Source organism: Prunus mume, linkage group LG6 (assembly GCF_029339155.1).
Source record: "Prunus mume cultivar Tortuosa linkage group LG6, ASM2933915v1, whole genome shotgun sequence".
In the NCBI taxonomy this organism is placed as follows: Eukaryota; Viridiplantae; Streptophyta; class Magnoliopsida; order Rosales; family Rosaceae; genus Prunus; species Prunus mume.
In genome coordinates, this window is record NC_142703.1 from 3,903,535 (window position 1) to 3,917,758 (window position 14,224).

The 14,224-nt window shown below is 36.2% G+C and overlaps 1 protein-coding gene across 2 annotated transcripts; it reads left to right on the forward strand.

Annotated features, from left to right (window-relative positions):
* The first annotated feature begins 31 nt into the window (after nt 1–31).
* Nucleotides 32–12,899, forward strand: LOC103336470 (uncharacterized). 2 transcript variants are annotated; one of them, XM_008239510.3, is made up of 17 exons: nt 32–269; nt 381–574; nt 1,497–1,595; nt 1,746–1,837; nt 2,513–2,613; nt 3,787–3,877; nt 3,959–4,017; nt 4,186–4,306; nt 5,277–5,345; nt 6,898–6,950; nt 7,083–7,191; nt 7,304–7,474; nt 7,575–7,733; nt 8,240–8,335; nt 9,218–9,400; nt 10,878–11,092; nt 11,868–12,899. In XM_008239510.3, exons 2-17 carry the CDS (start codon nt 442–444, stop codon nt 12,262–12,264), a joined length of 2,148 nt encoding a protein of 715 aa, XP_008237732.2. In that variant the 5' UTR covers nt 32–269; nt 381–441; the 3' UTR covers nt 12,265–12,899. The 2 variants fall into 2 exon arrangements, with proteins under 2 accessions (XP_008237732.2, XP_088910761.1); XM_089054635.1 differs by having other exon boundaries at nt 33–281.
* Nucleotides 12,900–14,224: the final 1,325 nt, after the last annotated feature.

Sequence of the window (14,224 nt, forward strand, 5' to 3'; positions counted from 1 at the left end):
TTGTAATAAAAGTTACACGCGTCACCATACCAGTAGTTTCTGGATGAAATAGCATGTACCTTCCAACATCTAATCACTGGACGAGGTTTAAGTTAAACCCATTTCCCCGTCGCACAGGCCACCCTCCTCCCTCTGCTTTCCTCTCTTTCTTCCCCTCCGCCACCACCACGAAGCCAGAGAACAAGTCGTCGCCGGAATCACTAACCTCCTCTCTGAGCTCTCAAAACTTTCTATTCCGACGCCACTGCCAAACAACTTCTCTCTTCTTTGTTAGTCCCGATGTATATATTAGAAGCAAATTTGTTTAAATGGTTTTTATTTGCATCTAATTTTTATTATTATTTATGTTTATGCCTAAGCTTTCCAACTCTGACAAACAGGCGCGGCTCTCTCTCTCTCTCTCTCTCTCTCTCTCTCTCTAACCTTTGAGTTAGTGACTCCATGGCATACGATGGAGGCAAACTCAAGTCGACCTCCATCAATGGTGTCAAGATGTACAGCGTTGCTTCCCAGCAACGTTCTCTCGCCACCTGGCTTGACCCTAAGAAGCGTCGAGCACTTCGCAAAGACCAAAGTATACCCCTCTACTTCTTCTTCTGATTTGATTTTTTTTCCAGTTAGTTAATTTTGTTTTAATGGAGATACCTTTTTTTTATATATTCTGTTTATGATTTTGTCGACTTCAGAGTTTAGAGAACTTCATGTACATTTATTGCAGATTTTGAGGACTTTCAGTGAAAACCTAGACGAATATCAATACCTTGATTTTTCTCATTCTAGGGTGCTAATCATTATGTTGGAATCTGTTAGGATAAATTGCATGCTATAGAGCAGTATAATGCTTGTTTTAATTTTTTCTTTGTAATATTATACGTGCTTTATAGATTGAAGTTGAACAATTAAAAATCATCAGTTTTAATCATTTACATTCTAATTTTATATTGAGAATTGACTCTCCGCTAAATATTCTTATAGAAAGATCATGTATTAAATAAACTATTATTATTGGTTATGCACGACTGGGATTATGTTTGCATACTTCACGTCAATTTCTCAATAAGGTTTAATTTGCAACCACTTTAAAACCCTGGACGGTGTTCGTGTAAAATTCTGGAAGTGTAGGTTTAAAGTGAAAATCTGCTGAAGCAAACCATGTTCACCTGTAGTAGAGGGAGGAATACAATCCTTCGTTGGGCATTTATTTCTCTTGTTTAATTCCCTCAATGATGTCAGAGTTTTGGACTCCACAAAAAAAAAAAAAAAAATAAATAAATTTAAGTTTAACACAAATGTGCTTGAGTTCTGAAGTCTACTTTCCCAATCAAACTTATTTAAAGGGAAGGGATCATAACATATGATTAATTTCTATGGACTATGATCATTTGAGAATTAGTCAGAGATGGAAATATGTTTTCAAAATCATCTCAAGCTGACACAAAACTTTTTGGCATTAATTTCATCTAATGGGAGATCTTTCTTCATTGTGTGTTTGTCAGATTATATGCAAAGGGTGGACTTGATCCAGGACTTGAGATTTGAAACTGCAACTACTAAAATCAAGGCAACTCCTGATGGGGAGTTCCTAATTGCTGCAGGTGCCTTTAAGCTTTACTCTATGTTGTGTTTTATGTTCACAATAAAAAGGGAATTCTACATAAAATGTCTATTTGTGTGTTGCGTGTGTACGCGTTTGGAGTAAAACATTTGAACTTGTACCAATTGTGATTTTTACTATTGAAATTCAGGTATTTACCCACCACAAGTCAAAGTATATGAGCTGAGGGAACTTTCACTCAAGTTTGAAAGGCACTTGGATTCAGAGATAATTGATTTTGAGGTAGTTTAGTTTCACTCATTTCTGATGTAACATGATATTTGAAATATTTATTCATGGACCGTGGCTGATTTGTGTTCAGCATATGCCGATTTTTTCAGTTATTTTATTGGTGCAGTGGCTCCTCTCTAAATATTTTTCATGTTTTTGGATTTTCAGTTACAATTATTTATGTACATTCTTGCTTGCAATTGCTTCTTTTTTCTTTTTCACTTATCTTAGCTCTTGCAATTTCAGTTAGTTATTCTTGTAGAGTATGGATGAGAGCATTTCTAAGGAATATAATGAAGTCAAAAAAATGTTTAATAGTTAATAACTTTCAAGAGTTTTATTTTTATTAAATAGCAAAGAAAATGCAATTGGATTTTTTATTTATTAAGCAACTGAAGAGCACCGCTTGGGCTGAAACCCAACAATTTGATCTTACAAGTGCACCATTTTTTCTCCCTTGGTCATGTATAGTTTCCTTCTGAATGGTACTGTTTTCTCCTTCCGAAGTCCAAAACTTGAATACTCATTCAAGTTTTGTAGGTTGTTTAGAAGTTAAATGCCAATATTATGATTTGGATATCATCGTTTCATGTTCGCTACTTAATGGTACGAATGTCATGCTGTATTCTCAATATGTTCTCATGGAACTTAAAATATTACTGACTCAACTTTTCATTACTCATTCAGGTTTTGGCTGATGATTATTCAAAGCTTGCGTTTTTATGTGCTGATCGCTCTGTTTATCTACATGCAAAATATGGAAAACATTACAGTGTGCGAATTCCAAGGTTACTCTTTATACTTTGTTTATGTCAATGGCTCATGAATGGAAATAGTGTTTAAACCATGTGTTTGCTTTATAAACTTTGAACTCTATGTTTCATTGTGCATTGTGGTTATTCTTTTCTATTTCTGTTTCTTTTGGCTGTTATGTATTATTGGGCTGTTTGGATAGGATATTTGAGGATGAGAAGTTTATTTGTTGGAGAGGATTTGTTTTTGGCCATCTCTTTGGGTTTTCGTGTCATCATAGTTTTGGGAGAGCTTATTTTCTGTTTGTTTTTCCCAGGTTGGAATGCTTTGTTTCTTAATGCCTTCTGTTGTCTTGGATTCATAATCCTATAAAAACAAAGACAAAACAAGAGGGAAAAACAGATACAGAATGAGTAGCTTTATGCATGTGTGTGTGGATGTATATTAAAGGGGAGTTTGTGTGTGCTTGCCTGTGTGTGTAATTGTATTTTTGAATCCTTCAACATATACACCACAAAATGACAGTGGCCTTTATTGGATCAGTAAAAATATGAAATGATGTTGTTTTCACACGTTTATTATTTAAAAATGGGCCCTCAATAATTCAGAATCTTCTCCCTTTTTGGGTGTCATGTTAGCACCATCTCTATCATTGAATGAGTTGATAGAATCACCAACCCATTAAAGAACTACCAACTTCTTAGAAATGGGGAAAGGTACGTACATAAATACATAAAATGGAGGGCTCTATGTCTCTTTTCTGAATTTTTTTTCTTGAGTATTTGGTGACCCTCTCTCTCTAATCAAATCATACTTATTTTTTCTCTTTAATGTTACCCATGTTGAGTTTCATTAAATTGTTTTTAAAAACTATGTGGCACCAATACAGTAATGAATACTTGAGCAACTACATTACTTTAGAACTAAAGTTTAGTACATCTAGCATTTACCAGAGTTACTTGCTTTTGTTTGAGCCCTCTTTTTCAATAATTAAACTTTTTATCCCTACATTTTGGAAATTTATTTCTATTACTTCATAATATAACTTCATAATTTATTCACAATTAAAATTATGTTTATCATTTTAAAAATAATCAAAGATAGTATAATATATGTAATTTAGTTTAATACTTGTATACTGCATGGGTTCTAGCTTGAATAAGTTTGATATGCTTTCTTCAATGAGTTTATTGAACTTGTGTATGCAGAATGGGAAGGGACATTGTGTATGATTGCTGGTCTTGTGACTTGCTTTGTGCTGCCTCTTCCCCAGAATTGTATAGGATTAATCTGGAACAGGTTTTATTGCTTAACTGGACTTTTCTTTTTAATCTGCTTTAATTCATAGGTATGTTGATAATAATTTTGACTTGTTTGCAGGGGCGGTTTCTCTCTTCCCTGAGCACACAATCAACGGCACTAAATGTAGTTTCTCGGAGGTTGCTTGCTGATCTTTTTATTTTATTTTATTAAAAAAAAAAATTTTAAAAAATAACTATGTTAGGTTCTTTGGCTTATTTAGTTATCAGATATATGTAGGACTTTCTTATGTATGGTTATTTTGGTTAATTATCTTAGCGTATCAAGCTTTTCCTTTAAAATTTCAGCAAGCTTCATGGTCTAGTTGCTTGTGGTGGTGAGGATGGTGCTGTGGAGTGTTTTGACTTGAGGGTAAAATCTTCGGTTGGTAGAATTAATGCTGTTGCACCTGCTGGTGACATTGACCAGGTAACAGTCCTTTGATCTATTTGTTTTGAGTAAATATTCATTAATGAAGACCAGGTGAAGTCTAATTGGTTGCCACAATGTAGTTAATTTGCGAATCGATCACCCTTTGAAGTTCAAATTATTTTCAAATACTACGTTGGTCACCTGTAGGATATGTATGTGTCTATCTAATTGGTTGCCACAATGTAGGTAATTTGCAAATCGATCACCCTTTGAAGTTGAAATTATTTTCGATCACCTGTAGGATTTGCATGTTTCTATTGTGGTTGTCTGGATAATTTGGTCATGATACAAATGCCAATTTTTTTCCTATGCTTTTGGAAGAGGTAACTATGGGTATTTTAAGTAGTATGGTTTGACAAGTTCGGGCAGAAATTCACCCCGACCAACCAACCTTGTTGATTTTGACTTACTTGAAACTGTAGAGTTGTATTGAAAAAAAAGAAAAGAAACTCACCAATCCCGACCAATGACCATCAGTTTGAACTGGTTTTGTCTCTCTTTCAGTTTTGTTCTATTTCACCCAGGAAACAGCAGACTTTTTTTTATTCATCACAATTTCAAAAAGACAGTGTCATCAACTTCATTGCTCCATTTTAAATTAAATTCAAAAATAGTTCAAATCCGAGAGAAATTACAGCAGATGCTTTAGACTACATAATCAATGTTTCACCACAAAGCGTTGTTGTGGTAGTTTGACAAAAGCACAGTGAAATGAGGGCCTTATGACCTTCTTAGCATCAGTTTTCGTGTTTCTTTTTTATATTGTCTCAATTGTTCCTTATCTTTTTTGACAATGGAAATAAAAGAAGGAAGTGGATTGAATGATCTGGCTGGTTCATCTGTTCAGCCACAGATGAATGGCAGGGGAATAAAGTTGTATGCGGGATTCCTGTGAATGATGATCTTTTCTCTTCAATTATTAATCAGACACAATTTTGCTTAATCGGGCTGCCTCCTGGATTTGCAGGAGGTCACTGCATTGGAGTTTGATGAAAAAACGGGTTTTTTAATGGCTGTTGGAAGCAGTGCAGGGAAGGTATGATGTCATTTTTCTTTTCGCTAGTGAAGGTATCCTGTAATTTGTGTGTGTGTGTATATGTATATATATGTATATATATTTGCTTATATAGTTGTGATCTCATTTTAGTTATGTGTGTTATCAGAAGTAGGCACCATATTTGTCATTGTCAACCATGCAATATCTGTTGTAGTTTTCGTCAATTTTGATTTTCGATTTTAGAGAATTCTTTTAGATTATACACTTGATAGGTACCGTGTATCTGTATATGCATACTGCATGCATAGATTATACACTTAACAAGCATAAAAATATTTGAGACAGCCACTTGTTTTCCATGACGAATACAGAGAGGGTTATAATTTGATATACTTGACAGGCTCAATTAATCTAGTGGCTCCTGGAAGAGTGACAAGTACTCTTTGAAGTGAAAAACCGATGTGCCAGCCAACTTGGGAGCTAATCAAAACTGTTTGTCAAATTATGAAGAATTTTGCATAGACTTTTCTCTTATTAAGAAGTCATGTGAATTGTCTTCTTTATGTCTACGAGGGGGGAATTTTAATTGTCGTATTTAGGCCCCACTGTTACTTGCACCTTAGTGCATTATAGGAAATTGTTCTATTTTTCAGAAAGTGCATTGTCTCTTATCCAAATAGAGATGGTCTTAACGTGGTGCGGGATGATTTTCCCTTGGCTACAATGTTATTAATGAAGGTGTGTTGTTTTGTGGTTTTTCTGTTTTGTTCCTCCCTGTTAGTTTGGGAGGTGTTGGTGCTGTTTGTTTGTTTCTGTTTTGTTTTTTGTTCTTCGGTTGTGGATGTGTTTCTTCTGCTTAATAAATTTCGTTTCTTCTAAAAAAAAAAACAATGTTATTAATGAAGGTGGAAAAAAGGTTTTGTAAGATATCTGATATTAAAATAAGGTAATCAAGATAAGAGATAACTGGGATCAAACATCAGGTAGGTGGTGATTTACATGGTAAATTTGGTTATGCAGTGGATTACAGGATTATGGTCTTTTTGTGGAGATTACTGAATGCCTTGTTGGAGGATGTGGTGATAAAAAAAAAAACCATTTTGGGGTATAGTGTCACTAACTTATAACTGAAGAAAAGGTAGAGGGATGAACACTAGGATATATGGATCTCTTTGGTCAATAATATTATGTTGTGAGTGAAGGCTAAACAGAGCAGATTCAAGGGCTTGGAGATTGAAACGACAGGGAATTTCTCTTGCAAATCTTTTTGTAGATATCTTTGTTGGGAGTGAGTCTCGTTTTGTGTTCCTGAGTTATAATGGTCATTTACTGTTATTTAACATGTTACATGTATAATTGTAATTGTATCCGTATTCTAGTTCTTCGAGAGCTGCCGTATCACCGTATCATATTGTATTGTGAATCCTGTACTCGTATCCATGCAATATAGGCTGGCAGGCACCATCTCTTCTTTCACCTTCAGTTGTAGTCTTGTCGTAGAGAGCCTCTATCAAGAATATGTCAGAGCAGTGCCCAATATTTCTCAAAGAATGTAGCTCTGTCAATTTACATCGTGTCATTGACCTTGCAGGTACTCGTCTATGACTTGCGTTCATCGCATCCTATACAGGTTAAGGATCACATGTGAGTTTACTTCCTTATAACTTACATGTGAGTTTACTTATTATGCGGATTTTTCTGGTTCAGCACAATGAGGGAGTCTGTTTTTCCTTTTATAACTTACTGGTTGTTGAGAATACTGTCATTGGTTTATAGGTATGGCAGCCCGATATTAGACATTAAGTGGCATCAAACTCTTAATTCTGAGGCGCCAAAGTTAATGACCACTGATAATCACATTGTTAGAATATGGGACCCTGACACAGTAAGACATTATATTTGAGAAGACTTTTTTTTTGTCCCTTTTTTTGGGATCTTTGATGATTGGATATTAGAATTCTGTATTTATAAGTGAATAATTTTTCCATTTTTTGCAGGGTGAAGGTATGACCAGCATTGAGCCAACTGCTGGAACAATTAATGATATATGTGCATTTCCTAGGAGTGGATTGATGTTGCTGGCTCTAGACTGCAGTCAGATTCCATCTTATTTTATTCCTGAACTTGGACCTGCACCCAGTTGGTGTTCGTACCTGCAAAACCTTACTGTGGGTTTTCAGATATTATTTACTTCTTTTGTACATGGATTTAGTTTCATCTCGTGTGGGGTCTTCAGTTATAGTGCTAATATTTGAGTTCATTCTACAGGAAGAGCTAGAGGAGGGTGGACAGACGACCATCTATGATGATTTCAAATTTTTGACAAAAGAAGACATTGAGAGGTTGAAGTTGACTGGTCTCATCGGAACCAATCTCCTCAGAGCTTACATGCATGGGTTTTTTATTGATTATCGGTTGTATAAAAAGGTTAGGCTGCCTTCCTATGTATGCATGATTATTTTTATGAAGGGTGCATGGGAAGCAAAATAATCTGTATCATCCACTTTGTATGTTGCCCCCCCGTTTTGTCTTTCATTAGAGTGAAGCAAATTTTGGGACATATTTGGAAAACATGAGACAGATTAGAATAGTTGGATTTGTTTCAGGGAACTGAGAATAATAATCTGTATTAGGCTTTTACCTTTATTTTATAATTACTTTTCTCTCATCCCTTCATGACTCTTATCTGTTGGTATTGTTTTGTGGAATTTTTTTGTTGGTGATAATTATTCTTTTGAAATGCTTGTTTTTGGCTGCTTTAGGATTTAGTGAGTTCTTGGGTGTGTTTTTTAAGTTGTCTGTCGTGAAAGATGCATATTGTCATAGTCAAAGCTAATGTTTTCCATGCTCGAGTCGGGTATTTGTTTTATTGCTTCTTGTCATTATACAAAGTAAGTTTACTGCTTTATTTCATAGCATATACATTCTGGCAGGCAAAAGCTTTGGCAGAGCCTTTTGATTATGCTGAATACAGAGAACAACAGAAACGAGAGATGCTGGAGAAAGAACTTGCAGGAGAGCGAATTACGGTTAGTTATTTTCATCTACAATTATTTAGTATTTATGTGGAGTTTTTATTTATTTGTTCAATTACTCTGCATTGGTCACTATGTACAGCTCGTAAGAAATTTTTCTCTTATGACCGGGGCAATTGCAATAAAGTGCATGAGGATTGTGAGCCTGCATGTTCAAGTTTCCTCAATTCTCCATATTATTTGCATATGCGTATATGTATATATTGCTTTATTTTGAGGTGAGGTGGTTTTCGAATAATTGTTGGAAACTTGGTATTCTCTTCAAAGTCGTTTGACTAGGCGTGAGTTGAGTTCTGCCACTTTCACCCAATACATTATAAATATATCTTCTCTCTTTTTTACTGGATCTTAACATCCACAACTCTATAACACACTTAATGAAAAATACTCGATGCACCATATATATATATATATATGTAGTTATTATCTCTTTACTGTTCAACCAGTGCAACCTTTGACCCTTATCCTCTCTCTTTTTCAGTTTTATTTTTGGTTCAGTTTCCAGAAAATTTGAAATTACAACTCTTTTAATTGTTAACTCTAGTTATCCCCGGAGCATCTAAGATGTCTCTGAATACTTTTTAATCCAAATTAATCCCTAAGTTTTTTCATGTACAAAATTTTAAAGATACACATAGGGCATACTCCTTTGCTCTGAGGTGCTCTAAATTTTTCATAGAACTGACCCTTTTGTATTTCAATGCAATATAAGTAGGATTCAACTGTTAAATTTTGGGGTTTTCAAATCTCCTTTAGTAGATTGTAGGTTGTAGAGTGAATTATATCGCTATGGACTTTAGTTTGTAGTATATGTCAGATTATCTACTTAACAATTATACCTGTATCCCTTGTATGTTTTACTTTTGTTTGCTGCAGATTAAGAGGAAATTGCCCAAGGTCAATCGAACTCTTGCAAAGAGTATTCTTGATAATGAAGATGCAGAGAATGAAATTAAGGTTGCTGATAGCAATGAGACTAAGAAGCCATCAAAGAAAAAGAAGGCACTTGGTAGTGAAATTCTCAAAGATGAGCGATTCGGAAATATGTTTGAAAATAAGGTATGAAAATCTGAACCTTTGGCTCCTGTAAGAGAAGGGTGACAATTTAACCCAAAAATATGTTCACGTAGTTCACCATACTTTTCTTTAAATTTTGAGTCCGAAAAAATAAAAATAAACGTAATAATTCTTCATCCCTCTCCTCCCCTCCCCCTTCCACCTCCTTTGCCTCCCTTTCCTACCCTCTGTCTCCTTCTCCTGGTTATGGCCTGTCATCTCCATCCCACACCTATCCTTGTTCCCAGGACTTTCATGTTCTTGTGTTTTTTAAGAAGATTCTAAGGGTCTCGAAGCTGTTAAGAATTGATGGAACCTGTCATCCTTTCTGGTTGTTGAATGGGTCACCCATCAGTGGACTGATTCATTTCTGTTTGTACCTCGCCATGTGTTCTTCCCATCCCTTCCAATGTTTTCAATGGCAGTGGTGGATGTGTGCCATTTTGTTACCTCACAAGCCGAGTAAACCTCAAGTCATTAATGCAGACACTTGAATTATTGTGGGATATATTTAACAAATATAATATAAGCGTACAACTGCTCAAGTGCGGACTGTGCAAAAAGGCATTGGCTGACTTGCTGGTCAATTGGCAACCAACCACATTTTTTGTGAGGATATTTGAGTCAGAGATTCCTCATTATGCCATTTCCCCCAGTTTTGGTCAGGACTTTTTTGTCTCATAATGCATTTTGTCTAGTTCCCCACAGCTGATATGGATGGCTAAAATACTTGTGAGCCCGACAATGGTAAAAGGGCTTGCATCTGTCTCTTATTCGCTATTGGTGCAACATGTGTAAAGGCGCAAGCAAAGTATTGATCACAATTTTTCCTTCCAAGTTCTATGCATTGAGACTGTTAAATAAGCTCTTTAGGTAGTTAGATTAAGCTGGGTAGTTCCTCTTCTTGTGACCATTCATGGAGAGGTTTTTGCGCTTTTGGTGGAGGGAAGAACACAAAGGTTTTGTAGTGTTTAAAACGAATTGTGTTGGGTTTTTCGGTTGGGAAGGAACAGTTAAATTTTCAATAGTAAAGAAGGGGATGCAGTGGACTACTTCTATGGGACTATGGCCTGATTGTGGGACTGACTTTATGCTTCCTCGTCTTTTGAAGTGAGAGACTATATTTCTTCCTTCTGAATTTGGATTAGGAAGCAGCCCTCTTACGACTTTGTGTTTGGTTGTCTTGCATTATGGCTTGCTTTGCTGGCTGGTTGTTTTGCTGGTTAGCTCATTGTTTTTCAGGCTTCCGCTGCTTCCGCTGCTTGCACTGTTTTAGTTTAGTGGACTGCGGGATCATTTTCTGTATTAGCTCCATTTCTGTTTATAACATCTTATCAATTTCCTACAAAATGAAAATAAATATACAAATAATGAGAAGTCAGGGCCAAATCGTGTACTACATATTCTTTTCTTTTCTTTTTTTGTTAAACAATTTTTTTAAATTTTTTATAATGTGTTCGTTTTTGTAATTTGTGTTCAGGATTATCAAATTGATGAGCTCTCGCAAGAGTATGTGGCGTTACACCCTATGCCTTCTAAGAAGCAACCGTCGTTGGTGGAGGAACATTTCAAACCTGCCATGGAGGATGAAGATCAGAACTTAAGTGATTCTGATGCCTCCGCATCATCTTTGTCATCAGAGGATGAACCTGGCCATGAAAAGAGAAAAATGAAAAAGAAAGGACGAACTCCAAGGTGAAGATTTCTGGTTCCTTCATAGACACTTGTTCTCCTGTTTATTTATTTGTTACATTGCATCCATGTCCCTGAGTTTCGTGGAAGTTCAGGGATCTCCCGCTTATGTTTAGAAGTTATACTATCCTGTCCCGTCTAAGGATATTTCACAATACACGTTAGCATTGGGGGACATTTCATTTCAAGAGTGGGTTTCAATCATGCTTTTGGGGTAGAAATATCAGTTGATCTGTATAAGTTTTCCAAAGTGTCTATGACAACAAGATTGAAATTATTGGTTTGCCTGATAAACATTTTGAGTTCAGTTACGAATGGAGGAGTCTAAAAGACAAAACATGTGAACATAGGACGATACAGAACTGTATCAAAGAAAATTGTATTCTCTATGAGAGGTCAGTATAATTCCCGAAAATAGAATATTGAAAACATAAGTGATGTCTGGGCATTTTGAATAAAATCTTAGAAGGTTAGCATAATTTTTTTCTTTTTTTAACAAGAGCGAACCATCATTCAGTTTAATGGATTTGGGTCCCTCGAGGAAGGTGCATAATTCACTCTGATCAATAATTGGATCTGTCAGACATGAGCAACTTTTGCTAGATTTGGTGATTTTAACCCAAACCTGATTTGTCTATTTTCTTTCCCGTGAACTATTGCAATGTAATTCTGTGTATTTATTATGTATGGAGTTTTGATTCGAATCTTGAAATGTCCGTTGGAGGATAAAACTCTAAAATCTGAGTTACTAAGTATCTGTTTCCTGAAATTCTGTTAGATTGTATGAAGTGAAGGATGAGCGGCATGCAGAAGCATTCTTAAATCATGAGTCATTTGCAAAGGAGGAATTACTTCCATTGGGTGAGAGGGTAGCAGCTCTCAGAGATGATCGGCAGGTTTCTGCTATCCCAAGTGATGTTAAGCTGGGACCCGGAGGTTCACGTGAGATTTCCTTTAGAGCTAGAAGCTCAGCCAAGTACAAAGAGGACGAGGAGGATGGAGAAGCACAGCGTGGAAAGAGGAGGGGAGTTCAATCATTGGGACTAAAACCAAATAGTAACGGATTTGGAAGTCGAGGGAGAGGAGGCAGGGGAGGTAGAGGAGGCAGAGGAGGAGGGAGAGGCGGCCGAGGGAGAGGAGGGCATCGCGGGAGAGGTAGAAGTGGTGGGTGGTAAATTATTTCCAATTTGTTTATCAATTTGTGTACGCATGCGCCATGTTGTCGCTCTTTAACCAGCCTTTATACAGAGTGACGGTCTCATTTTGCTGCTGATATAGTAAATCAAGGGTAGAAGTTAGCCAGAACTTGGAATTGGGTCGTAGTTTTATTCTATATATCATTTCTACAATACTTGGGAGTTATGCAACTATCACTATCGGACTCAATGCGCCAAGGCGCGGCCATACTTTTTTGTTTAGCAAGCGGCCGCATTCTCCAGGTGGAGGAAGTGATCAGGAGGATGAGCTTAAAGCAACTTCTATATTTTGAAATTCCAAACCCTCCCCACCCAAAAGCGCATGTGAATTTGTGGATCTTTATTTATTAGGTCTGTCGTAGCATGTGTGCAATATGTACTGTACATGTTATTTATTATTTTGTCGTATTGGGTGTGTCGGTAAGGCTAGTTTAGGATTTTCCTATGTAGTATCATGAACCATAAGCTACGAGTATGAGCTTTGATCTGGAAAATGTCACAAGACCTTGGAAATTGCATAGGCTGCCATGTAGAAATGTTGAGAACACGTATAGATGTGTTAGCAACTGCTATTGAATATTGATCCAAAATAGACTTCCACAGTTTTCAATTCCTTTTCAGCTTTCAAAAATCCTATTGAGCCGCAAACGCAATTAGAATTAGCAACTAGAAGCTTCGATTGGTCCTTTTTTGACCCCTGGGTTTGACCAATGAATACCTTTGTATTAATTTCCCTATAGATTGTATTTATTAATATTCAATTAGACCGTTGAATTTGTCCAAATATTTTCATGGTTGAATTGAATCAAGGAGTTTGGAGGAGTCTTAGGCCAAGGCATTTGATCAAAGGAGGCTGCGGTTGGTTTGAGAGGTTGGGTGCTGCATAACCATCTAACTTGTTGCAACTCAGCCTCAGGCCCATTGTGTCGATTGAACGAGTCACTTTCTAATTGGTTGCTGTAGTGCTGTAAAGTTAATGTAAAACACTAACCGACCTTAATGAAAATCACAGGGAACCATCACATTCTCCTTTTTGGAACCGCAATGCCAATACTTTCCTTTGTAGTAATTTTTTGTTGAAAGATATTGATAATCTCCGTCCATTACCAATTGGTATTTTATTAAATGTCTTCATTCTAATGCGTACGGAGATAGTGAGTGCTAACTAGGAAATGAAGTGATTCTGTGACAAATGGTAAATAACATATGATTTACTAAGGAGGAGGGCCTTGAGCCTCACTTTGCCTTTAGATGTGCCAGGGGGTTTGGTTTGGTACTTGTTAGCTCCACTCATTTGAATTGCAACAATTCGTGGTTTGCGTTTACTTGTCCTGACTTATTGAATAATATTAGATGACAATTACAAAGTTCGAAGGTTTATCTCAAGCAAAGGACACATGCCTCAAAACAACCAAAATTCTAAAATAAATCACAAGCTTAAATAATGAAAACTACCACCACCACTCGAAGCAATGCCACCAATTATTGTGAAATATTGGACGGATATGAGGAAATTATAATATCTAACAATTTAGTTTCGCATGATAGTAAATAGATGCCCTTATTTGACGAAAATGACCAAAATCACTTGAGTAGATAACAGCAAAATCCACTAAAAAACATGTAGTACTAAATTGAGTGAAAGTTAGAATTTTGAGGGAGCGTTTTGAGAGAGAAATTGGATTGAAAGAGAAGACAGATGGTTGTGGAGTAGAAAAAGATGTTAAAAGGAGCGGGGAGTGCGGCTAGAGTTTGTTTTTGCCACTCTCTTGGATGTGTTGATTTTTTTTTTTTTTGGGTCGAATTGGATGTGTTATTTTTGAATATTTTAGTATATGTATAAATAAACAAAAAAAGAGAGAATATTTTAGCATCCATACAAGCCTCAGTTATGTTTTTAATCAATAATGCTACACTTACCACATTTTTATCCCACATT